General features: G+C 36.4%; 1 protein-coding gene across 2 annotated transcripts; it reads right to left on the minus strand.

Moving 5' to 3' along the window:
- Window positions 1-6,216: 6,216 nt before the first annotated feature.
- Window positions 6,217-16,800, minus strand: LOC104096454 (zinc finger CCCH domain-containing protein 37). 2 transcript variants are annotated; one of them, XM_009602822.4, is made up of 12 exons: window positions 16,383-16,800; window positions 15,184-15,431; window positions 10,602-10,655; window positions 10,448-10,525; window positions 10,300-10,362; window positions 9,983-10,192; window positions 9,211-9,248; window positions 9,026-9,069; window positions 8,164-8,279; window positions 8,028-8,081; window positions 7,154-7,297; window positions 6,217-6,594 (listed from the first exon to the last, which is right to left on the minus strand). In XM_009602822.4, exons 1-12 carry the CDS (start codon window positions 16,720-16,722, stop codon window positions 6,424-6,426), a joined length of 1,560 nt encoding a protein of 519 aa, XP_009601117.1. In that variant the 5' UTR covers window positions 16,723-16,800; the 3' UTR covers window positions 6,217-6,423. The 2 variants fall into 2 exon arrangements, with proteins under 2 accessions (XP_009601117.1, XP_009601118.1); XM_009602823.4 differs by having other exon boundaries at window positions 8,164-8,276; window positions 16,383-16,798.
- Between the last annotated feature and the right edge of the window lie 3,590 nt (window positions 16,801-20,390).

Consider the following 20,390-nt stretch of genomic DNA (forward strand, 5'->3'; position numbering starts at 1 on the left):
CATAATCACGGATATGCACTATATTATGGTGGAGGTTCCCGAGGGGGTTGACTTATAGAAGTTGTAGGAGAATCCCACATCGTATCTTGTGAATGACGTATTGAATTGCACTCTCCGGGTAAATTTTTATATTGTGGCATACGTTATGTTTATCTTTGATGTGATGTCTAAATGGTCTTCCTTCTGTCTTCGCATTCCAATTTGATGTCTTCCCAGCTTACAGAGAGGATCCATCACTCTGAGGGGGAAATTATGGAGCTAAAGGACCTCCTCGAGGCTGAACGAATCGAGGTTGTGAAAGAGATTTCCGAGAAGGCGGATCAGGAATCTCCTTCCAAGATGGTGATGGAGGAGTTGGAGTGGATAAAGTTTTATCTAGCACAGTCTACTGAGAGGGTTTTCTAAATCGAAGCCATGCTCGGCGAGAAGGTGATCCTCTTAGGTCGGGTTACCGGGGAGCATCACATTCTAGCGTCTAACCTTCACACTGTGGAGGAAATAGGAAGGGCCCTCGAGGCATAGCTTGGAGTTTTGAAGGTTTAGGAGGAGAAGCTCAGGCATGAAAAAAATAACATAGCCTCCAATTTGAGTGACTGAGAGATTCACAGGGGCGGCCCAACCTCATCGGAGGCCTAAAGCAAAATTTTAATAAGAGGCCTTAATATATATATATATATATATATATATATATTATTTAATGAACATCGTTTTTAATAAAATTAGACATGTGAGGATGTAGAATTAAAAAAATGAGAACTTAGTTTTATAAAATACAGAAAATTAAATGAATTTAACGTTGATTGCATCACAACTGAAATGGGAGAACCCATAAAATATAAGTGACTCCTTTTTTTTAGTAAGTCCCTTTCTATATTTGGTAACAATTCAGCTTTAGATTTTTCTTTTTACCATTAATGAGATGATTTCTAGCCCAAAAACTTCTATGATTTATTTAAGATTACAAGTTTTAAAAGTCTTCCTTTATTTCATAAAATTCATGTCCAGTCAAACACTTTCATATAAATTGGGACGGAGAGAGTATAATTTATGTAAGGAAAATAAATAATAAGTAAGATTATTAGATATAGTTACGTGACCAATTAATGAATAGAGAAATATAATTAAGTAAAAAAGTAAAATAAGATTGACAGAAAACTATTTTAGTTATATTAATTAGAGGAAGAAATCGAGTTATTAAAAATTAATATGACAATAAAGAAATAAATTTATCAATAATAAAAGATAATTATATAAATAATATACTATTATATATAGAGAATACTAGTAATTTGGGGCCCTTAAATTTTTGAGGCCTAAAGCAAGTGTTTCATTTGCTTTAGGGTTGGGCCGCCCCCGGAGATTCATTCCGAGCTTGCTCAACATGTCGCATTTCTGGAATCCTGATTCAAGATGTTGAAGGTTGCTAGATGATGATTTGGAGTTGAATGAAGAGATAAATAATGCCAAACGAGCCTAGAAGGCTGCCCTGCTGGAACTGGATTAGGATTATATTGATAATTACTCCTCTAGGGTTGAATCAGATGGGGACTCGGGCACTCCCCTAGATTCTCATGTTTCTCCTTTAAACCCTTCAGTTGTCTCTCTTTCACCGGATGCTCGGGCTACCATGTCCGACCCTTCTTCTTCTAGTGGCTTTTGACGAACCTTGTAGTAAAAATTTTGGTTGAGTACTTCTTTTGTTTTTGGATATTTTTAGAAGTTTTCTCTTTTTCTTTTAAATCCCGTAAGCGTTCCGGGATACTTGTTTATTTTTTGGAATCACGTGTGTGTTCTAGGATACCGACTTCTATAAGCCTTCGTGCTTGGAACAATGTATAAGTAGTGTTCTACTTTTCTCTTATCCAATCCGTGGAAGTATTTTAGTCTCTTGAAAATGTGAGTGAACTTCATCATATCTAACTAGTAATTGAAAAGTATCATATAGGAGGGTGATGTAGAATCCTTGCTTTAGGTGCAACGTAAAGTGAGTATAATTCTCAAAGGAATATAATGTCATTATAATTAATTTGTAGGGGCCTTGGAGCCTAAGTACATAGACTGGATGATGGGGTGGCATGACCCAAATACAAAGACCTAGTTTACAGGGCGATGTTGCCCGTATACAACTCTTTAGAAATAATTTATTTAAACCAAATGCCAGGAGATATAGTCATCGCATCCTTCTATGCATTGCAGATTTATTCCTAACCTCCTGTTCTTGAGCCTGATTCCTGTTATAATTCTACTCCAGAGTGACCTTTGGTGATGATTGTTCTAGGTCTTGAGCTTGTACTTATCATTTTTACCCCCGCATGACATAGTCTCCTAATGTGTGGGTCAGTGATGCTGGCACTAGATCAATGAACTAATGTTTCATAATGGGGCGTTAGGCCTTTTGTGATCTCACCCACTGACGGTCATGTTCCTATAAAAGGAAGCAAAAGGGACGAAGGATGTTATATTTAGATGAGCTACATTTGATTCTTGTGTTGCTGAGAACACACTCTAGGGAACGTAGTCCCTAATCTTAAAGTGTGGCAGGTTGGCTCTTTTATTGTAATATTTCTCGATCTTCTGCTTCTGAGCGTCCATTAAGACTAGGGCCAACTCTCATCGTCCTTCGAGCAAATCCAATTTTGTCGCAAATTAGCATGGATGAACCTTAGGCTGGGTTCCCCTACTTTAATCACAATAAGTGCTTAAGACCCATATAATAGGGAAAAAAGGGTTTCCCCGGTGCTAGATTTCATTGTCGTTGTATAAGCTCAAAGTACTCAGTGTAGTTCATTCAGCCAGTTTCCCTTAGTCGCTTACAACCTCTTCTTTAATGAATTCAGCAAACCTTGTTGGATGACTCTGCTTGTCCATTTTCTCTCGGGTGGTAAGATGTGGAGCTAATCCTCTTGATTTTCCATTCTTCAAAGTCTATCTTGTTTCCGACGAACTGTGTCCCGTTTTCCCATGTTATCTCTTTTGGTATCCCGAATCTACAAATGATATTTTTTCATATGAAATTTATAACTTACTTCCCTCGAACTTGAGCAAATGTGCCTGCGTCTACCCTTTTGGAGAAGTAATCGGTTATAATCAGAAGGAATTTTACTTTTCCGGGAGCCTATGGTAATGGCCCAACAATGTCCATTCCTCATTTTATGAAGAGCCACCTAGAAAGTACTGATTATAAGGGTTTAGCCGGTTGATGAAACTGTCGGCCGAACCATTGGCATTGCTTTTTTTTTTGTTGTTGATAAAATCTACTACGTCATATTTCATCGGAGGCCAGAAGTTTCCAACTCTCAATAATTTTTGGACCAATGATCTATTCCCAGAATGATTTTCACAATGGCCCTTGTGAACTTTCCACATCACATAATCAGTGTCCCCGGGGCCCAAACATTTGGCTAATAAACCACTGTATGTTCTATGGTACATTTGACACGAGGCATATCTGGAGGCTTTGTTTCTAAGCTTCCGAGATTTTTGCTTATCTTCCGGTAGTGTCCTATTTGGTAGGTAGCTGATGATTTCATTGCGCCAATCACGAATTAATGAGTCGTGTTTACCTCGTTCCAATGTTAGCCGATGGTGGAGTAAAATAGATGAACTACCAACACGAATTTAGTGATATTTGAAACTGCCGCAAGGGTGGACAAGGCATCAGCTTTGACATTTTCCTCTCGGGGTATTTGAATGACTTTTTATTCTCAATTGACCAAAAAGTGAAGTAACTTTGTTCCGGCACTGCATCATCCAGGAGTCTCGTGCCTCGTAGGTCCCCGAACTTGATTAACCACCAGCTCCAAGTCGCTTTTCAATCCAATATGTTCTGCTCCTAGCTCCTTGGCTAATTCAAGACCTATGATCATAGCCTCATATTCTACTATATTATTAGTTATAAAATATCATTTAATAGCTTGACGTATCATTTCTTCAGTGGAAGTGATAACTAAGATGCCAAACTCGGACACTTTGGTGCCTGAGGGGCCATCTGTGTACAAGGTCTGGAGTCTTGGGACTGTCTTGAAAGCTATAATTATACAGCTACTGCTTTTTTCTTTTGCTTAAACAACTTTATATGAGGTTATGTTTTTTCTCATACCTAGCTAATCCATTTTCCGTAGTTCATCTCCCCTTTGTCGTTGTCTTTCTTTTTCCATGTCTTCGCTACTTCATCTGACAAATTTATTCTTTTAATTAAGCCGAATCATAAGTGAAGCTTTGAAGAACTGACTCGCGTGTAAAGATTTTTAGCCAGTTTCTTATACCCTTATAGCTTTCGTTTGTCTACTAAGTGTCACTTTTTGACTTCCAACGAGAGATGAGAGATCATAAGTTGGATCTTTGGCCTAAAATGCTGCAAAATAAAATATCAGTGTTTTAAAAGGCGTTTTCGGAGCGAGCCTCGGGGCGAGGCTTACCAAAAATACCCTGAGACGATGGTGGGGGCGAAAGTCTCAAGAAGTGTACGCCCAGCAATTTGAAGTGTACGCCCGGGCATTGAGGCGAGTTTTTATAGTGATGCGTAAGCCCAAGAGACTTTTTCAAATTAAAATAAAATTTGCTGAAAAAGTCCTTAATATAATACCCAAATTCTCAAAAGTCGGCTTGTAAGTACTCAAAATTTTTAAAAAGGAACTGCAACATTAAATTTAAAAGTCAAGACCTTTTTTTATGGAAAAAATAATATTGTATAGCCGCTGTAAAAATAATAGTCGAAAAGTGTATAAAATTTATATATTTTTTGTATATATATACATTCTGTATGTTATACAAAAATTATACAAATTTTATACACTTTTTCGGCTACCAGATGTAAATAGTTTTTTGCGCGGGCTAAAAGTGATAATATCCCTTTTTTTTATTGCTAGAAGCTCTAATTTATGGTCTTTCCCAATTATTTATCTTGTCCACTAGTCTGTCACTATCTCCCAAAAGTAACGAACAATCAATTTTTTTTTTTTCAAATACAAAGAAAACTCAATCTCCTCCATAGCAGCAAGTTCAAAGTTCAAATTGCAGGTTAGTCATCCTTTTTGGTCCTCCACTTAGACAACTTTATTCTTTTCAATTCAAGTTACTTGTGCTTGTAAGGAGCATATAATAGATTATTTTGACTAGTTTTTTGTGGGGATGGAGCACATCTATATATATTTTCACTTATTTATAATTTTCTTCAAGTTTTATGCAATTTTACATATTTTAAAATATTTACTATAATTATATTATTTTATGAAATATTAAAAATTAAATACTCATGGGGCTTACGCCCCGTGCCTCGGGACTTATGCCTCACTGAGGCATATGTAAAACGATTCGTCTTATGCCCACGCCTTTTAAAATACTGCAAAATATATTAAAACAACACTTGCTTAAATTCAATTGGTTATTTATAATTAGCAGACCTATTGTGATGCATAAGTCAGATTGTTCTGTCGATCTGTTGGGATTTGGCTATAGTTTCGTAATCGTTCATAATGGTAAGATACACATCTCTTGTTCCGATGAGGCATATAAGAGCAAAAGAATTTATCGTTATTTTTACTCACATGTTCTGGTAAACGTTATATGGTAATAGGCAAGAAGGTAACTATAATTAAATCTCATTCTCATGAATATAGGTGTAATTGAATCTGATGTTCATCATACATTATTTCATGCTGGTATCTTTTCGTTAATCTTTGTCACCTGAAGCCAAATGTGATTGGTAATTTTTGCCACTACTGCGTTCCATCTTTGATTTTTCTCTTTACCTTCTTGTTCTTGAGTTCTTTTTCATTCTTCAGTTCCCTATCTTTCGAAGACTTTGCGACCAGTGTTGTATTAAGAGGATGTTTGGATTGGCTTATTTTAGGTGTTTATTGACTTTTAATCACTTTTCTAATTTTTATGGTATTTGACAATTATAAAAAGTACTTAAAAGCACTTACTTTTAGGCATGAAAAGTATAAAAATAAGCGAAAAGCTGGGTATTACCAACTTATGACTTCTAGCTTAGAAGCTACCTTTTAAAAGCCAATCCAAACACCCTCTAAATTGTGATTGGTAGCTTCTTATCCTTCTTCGTCCTGACTCAACTCATACCGATTGTAGTCTTTAGGTGCTTTTCTATCTTTCCAAGAGGGCTAAAGTAATAAATCTAAAAATGCACACATGCAAAGAGCATGACATGCTATTTCACAATGGGTTTTATTTACTTTTTCGGGTTTTGGAGATAGGTTTTGTGCAAAATTAAAAAGCATATTATACTATAGCTATAAAAACTTTCATCATCTGGTGTGGACGGGAAACTGTTCGAACTCTAAAAATGTCAGGAACTCATCAAGAAAAATTATGCCTCACAAATCATAAGTTTGCTATAAAATGGTAAGAGAAGTAGTAATTGAAAAAGATGGTGACTACAAGAAAGGCCTTTAAGCCATAACATTACTGCTGCTGCTCTTTCACATCAACCGTATCTTCTCCCTCAACAGATAAGGATGCCCCTTGCGATGTTGCCATACCCAAGACCTCTCCAGGTGGTGGATGGTCAAACTTGCATGTAGCCCCATACTTGCACATTCCAGTCTTCATATAGTATGGACAGTGTACAGCACCCTGCTTGTATCATCACAAAAAATTAAAGGTAAAAAAAATCATACACTTGCATTTCCAACAGACCAAGTAAATGAGAAAAGGTTTAGATACAATTCAAAGAATAACAGCCATCAACTAAAGTTGAGGAGTTAAGTTTATATGCCCTGTTAAGAATGGACGGGGGATGGAAATAAATTGCAAATGTACATATCTGTAGAGAAATTTAGTATTCTGTGAGGGGTTTTCACTGATCAGAAGATATTCAAACACAACCATTGGGTGCAATCTAATACCTGTAACAAGATGCACTAGTAGGAATTATGCGGAAGTCTGTATTTGTTTTTAGCGGTAGTCATACATCTGTTATAGTTTATTATAAACAGTTATCCAATGTACGGTGTTATCGTGTTATTTGCCAATGCTTATGAAGATCTAACCAACACATTTTTTTGAGGTTGTTGAACCCCACTAAGAAGAATCAGGTTATCAGAAAATTTATATAATGCTTTGAAATACTTCGCCCACTAGAAAATGAACATGTCATATTTAGGGTTTAGAAAGTAAAAGGTTAACAAGGTACCTCCCTCCTTGGTAGACCAGCAAGAGTAAGCTTAACATTTGGCTGCTGCACATCCTTCGCTGACACTAATGGTGCTGAACGATCAAGAGGGTGATGAAACTTGCATCTTTCACCAAACTTGCATTCCCCAGTTTTCATATAGAACTAAAGGACAACATGACAGACCAAGCAAGATGTGCAAAAGAAAGATAGTGAATGACTAGATCCAATTATACTGAAAATATCAGAAGAGAAATTCATGGCTGATTTAGATAATAGTATAGCAACAAGAATGAGAACTCATTCAACACTACAGGTAGCTCCCTATAGTATCTACTGTGTATACGTTATGTGTATATGTATGCATACTGTAAGTCAACTCTTAAAAAGGCATAGATGAGGGCCTAATAACATGCACTTGTCCTTTGAAGTAATAAATTTAAAAGTCAACAAGAGGTAAGAACAATGCTACATTTACTAGACTCCAGATAGTATCTGATATAGATGGTACTGCAAACTATGTTCATGTTTTGAAAGGTTTACCATGTCCTTTTTAGGATTGATACAATGTACTTCCGTTCTTTTGGCAAAGGTAGGTGAATTCAACAGTCAAGACAAGTGAGAGGTTCAAGGAAAAAGAGCAATCATTTCCACAGAAGTGCAAGCACCAGACAAAAAGGCTGCAAAAGATGCTCCTCCGGCCCTAAGATATACAGATCTAATGCCAATTAAGCGGCACCTTTTGATTGGGGGACAGCATAAAAATGCCTTCTAACTGATAAGTAACAAAATATGGCTCATAGTCCAGGACCCAAAAGAATGTCACATGCATCCAGCTTGAGAGTAGTAATTCACATCTCTTTCAAGTATGTCTTAGGACAAAGTAGGTACGCACATCGCATTCAATTTGTCCAGGTCGTTGTGGATAGACAGGTGAAAGCAACCCAAGCTGCAGCATTGAAATAAACAATACACTCAGTAACATGTTCCAAAGCTTTTTATAGGAAATACAAACTGAACACTGCTTATACCATTGTCTGAGTCAGTCTTGGATCTAAATTTTGCAAGAGAGAGGCAGCTGGATTAACCATTCCAATGTTCAAATGTGTTGCGGGAGAGGCTACAAGGGCAGGACCAATAGCAGCTGCTGGAGGATGAAAATGTACCAAGTGAAAGAGAATCAGTAGTTGACTCCAGGCATTAAATTTTTTATGTTAAGTATTTGAATAATGCCACCAGCTGAAATTTCGTTTATAGGTCTTTCTCAACTGTTTAGATTAAACTGAAATCTAGTGAGCATCTTTAAATTCAATGACACTGATGAGTACTACTTTATCACTTTTTTATAATGGTGGTGTCATGGCCTGCTTGCAAACACCTCGACTATTCCATCGGATGCCTGCATCCTCCGAATAGTAAAAGTACTGGTTAGCTCTACCTACCAAGACTCAAAAAGATGAGAAGCAATCACCACCTAACTTTTTGACTCTACCGGTATTCAAACCCTAGTCTCATACAGTCTTCATTCCAACTTTATCAACCTTTAGAACACACCCGCGGAAGACTGGGCGCAAGTGCTACTTGATAACTTTTGTCCCAGCAATCCCTTTATTTTAATAATTTGCAAGATACATTGACATTTATTTAAAAAATTCTGAGAACATAACATATTTTCTAATCCTAGAAATTCACACGAGAAAGAAGTATGCTGACACTAGATTAGATTCAACAGATAATGTGTCACACATAGTTACATATCAGACCAAAACCTATAAAATTCAAAACAAACAGAAGACAAACAAGAACCTTTGCTTTTAGTAGGAACGGCAAACAAGCTCAACACTGAGAAAAATATTTTAGCAATGTTCCAACAGAACTTATTAATATCCTTACTTCTTTCAGGATGGTTGTAACGGCAAGTGCCTCCATACTTGCAGCTGTTTGATATTTACCCCAAAAACAGAAAAGAAAGACACGTTGTAAACCAATGAGTAGTCCAACTTATTGAGTATTTAAACTGTTAGCAGAAGAACAAAAAGTAGAAAAACTCCCATGTTTACCAACAAAAACAGACTAACCTGCCAGTTTTTAGGTAGAAAGGACAATCAACTTCACCCTGTAAAAGATAAAAACCAGAAGAATGAACTGCTTACTGTGGGTCTCTGAAAATACACCTCTTAGCATATCTAATTAAGCTTAACAAAAACAGCCAGCTTCAAGTAGCTAAGTTATGATTAGTTTATCAAAAAGAAAAGCCATGGTCCTTATGGATGAACACTCATATTCTCTTCTGCTTTCTCTTCCTAGAGGTTAAAATCTCTATTTGCTAATTTTCTTCTTAAAAATTTCTATTTGCTAATTTTCTCCAAATAGTAAGTACATTCCAGAAGTACCCGGATCTACAAAATGGAAACATACTGTAGACAAATACCTGAAGAAAAGAATCAAACTTCAATGTAGCCTAGCATCACTACGATGGCAGTGGCACCCATTACACAGGTAATGAAAAAGACATGAGATGCTTTAAGATCCTTGGGTCAGCAGTAGGTGAAAAATTAGTTAGTTAGATTGTCTTAAGAACAACACGCTCTTCATCACAATAAATCCTCAAAGTCAAATTGCGGTGCCAGGATCGAAATATCACAATACATAATTCTTTTGCTATAGTAAAATCATGATAATAATTGTCAAATGAAGTAGACAAAAAACGCAGTCTATTAATAGCTATCTTGTGACAGCACAAAAGGAACAGAGAAAAGAAAAAAACAAACCAAAAAGCAAACAAAACAAGAAAGAAGCATGTAACACATTCTTACTCAATGAAGATAAATGATAAAATATATGAAGTACCGGTCTAATAGGAAGGCCTTTGGAGTTGTGCAATAAAGCTGGAACAGAAAGCGGCTTGATGAGATTCACATCCTCAGTCATCTCATTATTAGCTGATCCAGGGTTTTCCGCAGAGCCACTTTCTTGCTTTGGAGATGGCAATTGTATATCTCTTGGATGGTGAAATTTGCAGGTAGCACCAAATTTACATGTCCCCGTCTTCATGTAAAACTGCCACAGTATGATTTAAGTAACTATGAAACAGCAACACATTACATGCATACTCACACAATCTTAGGTAACAAGTAGTGCTAAAATGAGCAAAAATATTTGCATACCGTGCAGGAGGGTTCAGAAGGTCTCTCAGGCAAGACAGAAACATCAGAATTTTGTACAGAACCCTGAGACCGAAGCCAAATTAACAGTTGAAATAAATGAAACTTTATCTTCATAGTAAGAATATAAAAGTTGAGCCTCTGAACCTACCAAATGAGCTGTATTATCTTTGGGGTGGTTGAATTTGCATCTATTACCGAACTTGCATTTTTGAGTCTTCATAAAATACTGGAAGCATGTCAACATACAATTAGGCATATTAACAGCACACACAGCTGCAAACACATCAAAGAGTTTTTCTTACTGGACAATCAGGCTCTCCAGACCTTTCAGGAAGAGATTCAGTTGTAACTGGAACCTGCATAGATGAAATGGAAGAAAACAGCTAGGAACATAAGACGTGATAACAGATTTTACGGACAAGTGGATGCAAATATGAAACAGTTTAAAAGGATCTTCCACCAGACAAAAAGGGCGATGCCTCCAACTTTCCACAGGGAATGAGAGTCCATGATAATGTAATTAATGTTAAGAACTGTCAAAAGTGCAATGCATGAACCAGCCTGCGTAAGGCCAAGAGCTCGACTATATACCAGCTAGAAGGAATAGACATTTTGGCCTCTGAATCTTTAGCAATTAGCAAGCTGGAAGTGCTCGTATAGGATTTTTTTTTTTATAAGTGATAGCTTAGAATTAATTGGGGACTGTGAAAACCTTAAAATGCTTTACATTATCATAATTCAATTTGTAAAAGAGGAGCCTGAGTATCAAGCACGAATTTTGAAACTAGTGGGAAAGAGAATTTCAGCTACATTGTACATCTAGCATCTTTAAGTGTAAGAAAGTATAAAAGGTATAAAGGTATATAAATAACTAAATAGAGAAGTTGAAAAACAGTTCATTTCAAGAATTAAAAGTATTTTGAGAATGTCAAAAAACGAAATCACGACATTTTATGGAAAGACTAGTATTATATGTATGACATTATCATGTAGGTCACCAAAAAAAAAAAAAAAATACTCCCAACATCCCATCTTATATAATGGTGTTTGACTCGTTACAGAGTTAAAGAATGAGAGAAACACTTCCGAAGCTTGTGATCTAAAACAAACTACAAACTACAGACATTTGTGTGGCTATAAATGATCTCACTAAGGATCAAATGAGAAGTTTAAAATTGAGTTGTTTCTAAATATAGAAAGGTGTCATTCTTTTGGGGCAAAGTAAAAAGGAAAGAGTGCCACATAAAATGGGACAAAGGGAGTAGGACATGAACATGTAATTATAGATAAAGGCCTAAAAACAAATAGCTACCAATCTTTGTCAACTTAATTACAAATCCTTTTCAACCAAACACACCACCTCGAAGTTGGAAGGAAAGAAAGATATACCAACTCCTAACAACCAAATGATTTGCTAAATACATGACTAAAAAAGCATGAATTAGATGGATAGCATTTCAATAGTTCTGTTTTCATAACGTTTAAATTGTCCTTCACCAATTGACAAAACAATACAGAAAATCGAAGCTATGAGTGCTTGCTAAAGCAAAAAACCGTAAGTTTTTAAAGAAGATATTAAATGTGAAAGCCAGATTTCAAAAATGACAAGGAGTTAATTCACACTTTGGATTATTGGTGTATCACAATATTATGTTTTCGTCTAAGCGTGAAAACATAAATATTACAGAAGAATTTGGAATATTTGAGCTCTCTTGAGCTGTAGCTACTTTGTAAATTATCTCTTACCCATTTATCCTTGCAAAATAATACCATAGACTATCTGAAGCAAAGATAGTAACAGTAACTGAAAGCTTTTGTCAGTTGAAACTGCCCGCACAGAAAAACGACACTCAAATACCTTGAGCCACAGAAACTCTCATCAACCAACTAAACCACTGAAAAACAAGTTGATGTTCTATAAATAAGAAAACGATTCATCAATAAAACAATAAACTACAACTGTGGAGGACCAGATATTGCTGTCTTGCAAGTAATACAAAACTTTCAATAAAGAGGGCCCCCAGTCTCTTTAGAGAACAATTAATGATGAAAAGATAAACTAATATGGTGGAGGACCAGATTTTCCTCTCTCCCGAGTAATACAAAACTTAAAAAAAGAGTGTGGTTCAATCTCTTTGATGTTCTTTTAAAGTCATTATGTGGAACAAAGCATAACTTCCACCATAATGAAACAAGGAACACCCTTCATATACCTCTAACCCTTGTTACTGCAACCAAGGCCATTACTGGGACAAACCTCTAGTGTTTTTTTTTCTTTTTATTTTCAAATTTTTGATAAGTCAAATAGGCTTTATTAGTGCTAGCAAAGGAAAATCACTTTACTGAAAAATAAAGCACTCCCTTAGTTTCATTTTAGGGATCTTTACACAACTAGCCGGCAAGATCCAATATTTACTTTTCATCATCGGTATACGTATATTGTACATTGATTATACATGGTTATACACCTACTATACATGAATTATACATATGATGTGCCGGCTATTTCTAGTTTAAGCAATTGGGTGAATACTATTTAGGTTAATTCTTCTCATTTTAAGTGTCTTAATTTGAATTGGCACGAAGTTTAAGAATGTGAAGAAAACTTTTAAATCTTGTGACTCTAAACTAAAGGTGAGCATATCATGCCAAAAATACCCTTTGAATCTTGTGGTCTTACAAATGCCGTGGCATTTTTGGAAGGGAGTATTGCCAAAACCATTATTGTGACAAACCTCTAGGCTTTATTTTTATTTATTTTTTATTTGTGATAAGTCAAGCGTCTAGGATTTATTAGTGCTACCAAAGCGAAAACACTTTACTGAAGTATAAAGCACTCCCTCTGTTTCATTTTATGGGTCTTAGTTTGATCAAGTACGAAGCATAAAAATGTAAAAAAAAACTTTTAAATCATGTGATTTTTAACTAAGGATGTGTTTGGTGCGAAGTAAAATATGTTCCACGAAAAAAAAATTATTTTCTTGGAAATAAGTGATTTTCTTATTTATTTTCTAGCGTTTGGTTATTTAACAGAAATTATTTTTTGAAAAATATATAATCTAGGCAAATACTTGGGAGATGGGGTGAGGGAGTAGGACAGGGCCAGAGGAAAGGGGCCGAGGGAGGAGTGGGTGGTGGGCCAGGGCGGGGGTTGGTTTGGTAGGGGGGAGATTTGCAGGGGCGGGTTTGGAGGGTGGACGGAGGGTGCCGTTGTGGGGGTGGGTCGGGGTGAGATCGGGGTGCAAGATGGCAGGTCGAGATATAGGGTCGGGGTGGCGAGGATGTGGATTAGGGGGTGGGGTGGGAGTAGGAACGTTGAAAGAGTGTTTTGAAAAATATTTTTCCTCCTCTTGGTAGGGAAATAAATGAGTTCAAATTAAAAATGTTTTCCAAAGCATTTAAGCCAACCAAACATGGGAAAATTGAAAAATATTTTCCTTCATACCAAACACACTTAACATACCCAAAATACAATTTGAATCTTGTGGCCTTCAATATGTCATGTCATTTCTATAATGGAATGTCATTACGGATAAAATAGGAATGTTGGAATTAACATAGAAAGGAGGTATATTGTTTGAAATAGACTAAAAGGAAAGTAAGACACATCAGTTGAAGCTGTCAAAGTGACTTAGGTGTCTTGCTTTCCCTTGAAAGTTGTCAAAGTGACTCCCTCACACTCTTCAGAATGCTAGGAAGAGCCTAATCTGTATGGGTTTACAGGGAAACCTTGTGCCTTTGGGAAGTTACCGGGAATATTATACCAGTGGCTCAAAGGGGGGATACGTCCCTCCTATCAATAGCTGAGAGAAAATGGAGGCAAAAGAAGACAAAGGAATAGGGTACACCATGCACTACAAATAGCGATTCTTGAAGAAAGGCAGTCAAGGTTCAGGGTTGAGTGTGCGATATATTTCATGAAAGTAGAAGGATGAATTTGGGGGGAGAGGACAGTTGAGAAAAAGGAAGAGTAGGCAATAGTAACCAGCTATTATGCATATGAATATATTGCCTGAAACGTGAGAGATTTGAACAATCTTGGGAAGCGAATAATAAAAGTAATTACACAAATAGAAATCATATGTGGGTTTGTTTACAAGAAAACAAGAAAATGGGTATTAAAAGAGGATTGATCATAGTGACGAGCAAATGAAAGATAAGGTTAACTGTTATTCGGACTAGTAAGGAGCAACTGTGAGTATGCTGTTGTAAAATAAAGAGTACTGTCCACATGAGATCATTTGACGGCAACAGTCCGCTAGCACACAACTAGACTAATTCACCGGACAACCTGTTCGGCTCATAAGCACAGATTGCAAAGGTAATCCTGCCCATCATGTTGGAAACACATGGGCTCAAACTAAGTATTGCAGCTAGGATCCAAACCTGGGTATAGATACCACTCAAAAAAATTCCCAGAACAAGTGGAATAGTGGATTACATTTTTTCTCTTAATAACTTCTAATGGAGGGCTAAAGAAACTTGTACAAGATACAAGCTCATCAGTCTAGAGATTTTTTTATGAAGTAGGTCATCATTATAGAGATTAAAGACCTTATCAAGACGTCAATGTTCCACATACATCAACATTGCATTTTCTAGATATAGTATGCGGGGTAAAACAAATATATATGCAAGATGAACTAACTAGATATAATTGTAGTGTAATATTAAAATAAAGTGAAATCCAGATTAAAAATACATCACAATTCATAAAAGCTATTGCTTAAATGACATGGAAATTTATCCCAACATTTTCATAAGTAAAGACTTAATATAGATAGACACGGGAAAGAAAAATAATACATTAAGTGAAATAAGAATGACTTATTTGATAACCTATTGTGTTTTTTCTATTAAGAATAAATAGCAATAAATGATCACCTCTTTCCAATCTGGGATTCCACCCTCCGGAACCCAAATAGGATGGTCAAACTTGCAGCTATCTCCAAATTTACAGGTTCTTGTTTGCATATAATGGGCACAGTCCTTCTCTCCAGGCCTCTGGGGATATATAGACAAATTGCTTGCACTCTCGAATCTAGGGCGCTTGGCTAAAGGATTGGCTGAAAACCAAGCTTCAGCTTGCCCAATTGTATTACGTGCACCCAAAAGTGTCCGATGATACAGTGCTATGGTATGTAATATATACATAAACACAAAAACACAGATGTGTCTGTTATTATACATACAAGTACACCATTTTATATTTACATAAGGTAGTATTAGTAAATATGTGCAACAAGAATTCAAATAACTAATACAACTTAAATAATGCTTGTATGCACAAATTACACATGGGAAAAGAGATATCTTGATATAAAAAAGGACGTAGAAACTAGTGGTGTTTGCAAAAGCTTTAAACACCAGTAAGATTTATCAAAACTTGCGCATTACATGGAATATATCTAACTCATAAAGTGCAGAAAACATTACTGGACTTATACAAAAATTATCTGTTGTTAATTGTTAAAATAATATAAATATATATCTTAATATCTTAAAGCTATACCAAGAGAGCAACTCAAATGCACTGTACTAGAGGCAGCATTATTTGTTTGGAGTAAATTGTTAAGTTAATTGCTGAACGAAACCCCCAACCTCACAGTCTCACACAACAACGGTAAACCGCCCACCGATACTTTCATACTATCGCACTAAGCCCTACCTCAAAACAACCTCCCCCTCCTTGCAATTGCCAATATAGGAGGTGCAGCAACAACTACGCCCCAGTCCTAAACAAGTTGGGGTCAGCTATATGTCACTGAACCAAATTACTTCATTTAAACACATCAATATTATGCAAATACAACTAGAAAGTATTAGAAGTATAATGTATAAACCTCTGAAAGGTTAAACCACTCCTAGTAAAAGTGCTAACATGTCTAAAACATATTCTCAACTAATACAGAAAATGAAAAGTAAGTGTTCCATTCTTCTAAATCTCAAGATAATAGCAGATAAAAACAGCCGATTCAAGAAGTTAATAGAAAAAATTAAAGGTTTATATTAGTCAGATGCAGCTATAGTTCATTAAGCACAAAATGGATAAATAGAAGGAGAGAGAGAAAATTGTCCATTACCATCAGAGGAGGAGCGCTTCAAGCTAGAAAAATAAGAGTCGGCAGCAGGAGGTTGCGCAACATCGACTCCAGGAGGTGCAGTCCACGAGGACTGATAAGCCGCCAAACCTGGAATCTTACTCGCAGCGGGGTTATAACTATCACTTTGATTAAATAGCATAGTGGGTGAAGAGAAGGAATAGCCGGAAGAACCAAAATAACTTGAGGAACCAAGCAATGTCTTATTATTATCCGTAGAGAGATAGTCGCCCATGGATCTCGTCGTCGACCTAGACAGGTTGCTCCCTGCTGCTATTCCCGCATTGCTGCTAGGGTTATAGCCGTAGAGCTGATTCGCCATATTCGACTGGATAGCCGACTGCAAACAAACCTCCACACAAAGGAAGGGAAAATTTTGCTAGTAACTTCGCTTTTTCCTAGTTTGGTTTGTTTAAAGAGAAAAAAGTTCAAATATACCCCCCTAAACCGTTTTAAAATTGTTCATTTCATCCCTTTTGTCAAAAGATTTTAATAAAAAAAAAAGACCTTGAGCCTCGTTCGACCAGCTTTTTAAGCACTTTTTAACTTTTGAAAGCGTTAAAAAAATGGCTTAAAAAAATTAAAGTCTGCTTTAAAAAAGTCAAAACAAATAAGTTGGGTAAACCTAATTTTTTCGAAATTGGCTTAAAAGCCATATTGCTTTGACCAAGGATATTACATTCGTATCCCTTATAATTTTTCTTAATCCTGAAATTATCCCTCAGTAGAAAAATCTAAAATATACGATCTCTTTCTTTTCTCCATTCTTGTTGCAGCATCTGCTTTCTTCTTCCTCTTATTCCATAACTTTCCTCAACTTCAGCTCCAATTTTGAAAGCCTCTTCAGTCCACATAAGTTTAATATTCCTGTTGAATTTCAATTCTTGTTGTGTTTTCAAAGTTTTGGAATTATGAACATCATAAACAAGTCTTGGTATTAAATTTTTACCTATTTAAATTGAATAATACTATGATTTATTTCTGGGATGTACAAAAATAATTTTCTATTTTTTGCTCAAGGATTAGTACTTTTACCCCCAAGAGATGGCTCGCTAAATGCTCAAGGATTTTAATTTTGTTTATGTACTTGCATTTGCGGTATGCTTCTTTTGCTAAATAGAAAATTGCAATGTGCTTGAACTAGATTAAGTGCCACACTAAGTCCTCAATATTTGCAAAAATAAGTGATAAAATAATCTTTTCTTTGATATGCTTTATATTTCAGATTCTTAGGGCTTGGCCTCGAGATGTATACAGGGCAAGTATTCAATTTATCCAAAAGAGATTCCTTTTCTCTTTCTTTGAGTTGTCGATAATATTGAGTTGAATAGTCAGCTGCATCCCCCCACCCCACACCACTGCCTATCATTCCATGATAGACGCTTCAGAACAAGAAGTATTATTTCTTTTTCTTATTTATAGAGGACAATGTGCTCGTTTTATTTTTATGAAAGTTTACTTGATTGAAAGTTGTGAAAAATAAGCGTTCAAGAATTATATTTATAAAAATTTATCTTAAGTAATCAATTAAATTGAAATTAAATTAAAATATAAATTATTTTTTATTTACATTAATTGTGAATTAAATATATTATAGTAATCAGCTCCTTTATAATGTTAACAGCTTTAAGGATATTTCTATCTTATTAACAGAAAAAAGTGTTTACCATCACTTGTTTACCAAACACTTCAATAGCTTTTTTTAAGCTTCACCACTTTTATCCAAATATATAACTGCTTATTTATAAAATAAGTTTCAGCACTTAAAAACTTCTTTTAAGCACTTGTGCTTAAAAGTTTCCAGCTAATCCAAACGGGATCTTTGTCATTGTTTAGATGTTCATTTATAGCATGCACTAATAACCTAGATTAAATGATAAGTAATATTCTATAATAAATTAAATTATAATTGTATAAAAAATAATTATTATAATATTAGTATATATAACTTAAATCCTAGTCTTATGATGTTGTATGAACAAAATAATATTTGTACTATACATTACAATTGTAACGACCCAACCGGTTATTTTGAGTTCTAGAAGCTCGTTCCATGATTTGAGACTTCCTCTTGGTCAATTTGTTTTTTTATGACATGTGGGTATGAGTTATTTTTGTCCCAAGTGATTTGAAATATTTAGTCCCTAAATAGAAGCTTTAAGTTGGAATAATGACCAAGGTTTGACTTTTGGGTAAACGGACTTGAAATCGGGATTTGATGATTCCGACAAGTTCTTATGATGTTTTTGGACTTGTACATATGTTCGTACTTGTACATATGTTCGTATTTCTACCTACTCGCACTCAGTAGGTACCTGCGCTCACTGGGGTGTGTACAGACTCCGGAGGGGCTCCTTCAGCCCAAGCGCTATAATCTGCACGAACAACTCACGTGCGATAATAATATAGTATGCTGCAGGCGGGTAGCCCCGATCCACACTCATCCTCACCAATTAGGCCCTCGGCCTCACTCAGTCACAAGTATGCTACAGGCGGGCAGTCCCGATCCACACTCATCCTCACAAATCAAGCCCTCGGGCATTCCAGTAAAAACAGGGCATTCGGCCCAAAATATTTATATGCATCAAAATAGAGTCATAAAACTGAGTTATGCGGTAAACAAATATAAACATGACTGAGTATAGATTTTCAATCGAAAAAAGTGAGAGGATGATAAGAAACAGCCCCTAAGGGTCCTAACAGCATTGGCGCAAGGCCCAAACATGGCATTCGGCCCAATTTACTGAAATTCTTTCTAAAACATATAAGTATCAAATGGTTTCAACAAAGTATGCAACTTTACAGTTGCTACGAGACAGACCAAGTCATAAATCCCTAACAGTGCATGCCCACACGCCCATAACCTAGCATGTGTGTCACCTCAAAATAATAAAATGATACAAAATCCGGGGTTTCATACCCTCAGGACTAGATTTACAATCGTTACTTACCTCAAACCGGTCAAATCTCTACCCCGCAATGCTCTTTCCTCTGGACTCTGCCTCCAAATGCTCCAAATCTATTCACAATCAGTATAATACCATCAATATACGCTAATGGAATGAATTCCACAAGAAAAGCTTCAAAATTAGACCAAAACCCAAAATTGGCTCAAAAATTGCCTGTGGGGCCCACGTCTTGGAACCTGACAAAAGTTACAAAATCCGAAAGCCCATTCAACCACGAGTCTATCCATATCAATTTTACCAAAATCCGACCTCAACTCGACCCTCAAATCTACAAATCAAATTTCCAAATTTATAAGTTTCAATCTCTGATTTACACCTCAAAATCATGTAATCTAGTCGGATTACTCGATTATAATTCAATATTATGGAGTAAAAATGATCACAAGGGACTTACCTCAAGTTTTCCTTGAAAATATATCAAAAATCGCCTCTCCCCAAGCTCCAATTTGTCAAAAATGACAAATGGGACGAAGTCCCTATTTTTATAATTCTGCCCAGACATCCTCGGTTCTGCCTCGATCTTGGCCCTCGATCTTGGCCTTCGATCGAGGTCCTCGGTCCTGCCCCTCGATCCTGGGCTCGATCATGGCTTCGATCGTGCCCCTCGACCATGAGCTCGATCTGGGCTTCGATCGTGGCCCTCGACCCTGAGCTCGATCTGGGCTTCGATCGTGGCCCTCGACCCTGAGCTCGATCTGGGCTTCGATCGTGGCCCTCAACCTTGAGCTCGATCTGGGCTTCGATCGTGGCCCTCGACCCTGAGCTCGATCTGGGCTCGATTTCTGGGCAGAAGCAATTTCCAACAGAAGGAAATTGCATCAGCTGTTCTAGTTCAATTTTTGATCCGTTAACCATTCGAAACTCACCTGAGGCCCTCGGGACCTCAACCAAATATACCAACAAGTCCTAAAACATCATACGAACTTAGTCGAATCCTCAAATCACCTCAAACAATGCTAAAACCATGAATTACACCCCAATTCAAGCCTAATGAACTTTGAAATTTCTAATTTCTACAAAC

The sequence above is a fragment of the Nicotiana tomentosiformis genome, chromosome 6, assembly GCF_000390325.3.
Source record: "Nicotiana tomentosiformis chromosome 6, ASM39032v3, whole genome shotgun sequence".
Classification (NCBI taxonomy): Eukaryota; Viridiplantae; Streptophyta; class Magnoliopsida; order Solanales; family Solanaceae; genus Nicotiana; species Nicotiana tomentosiformis.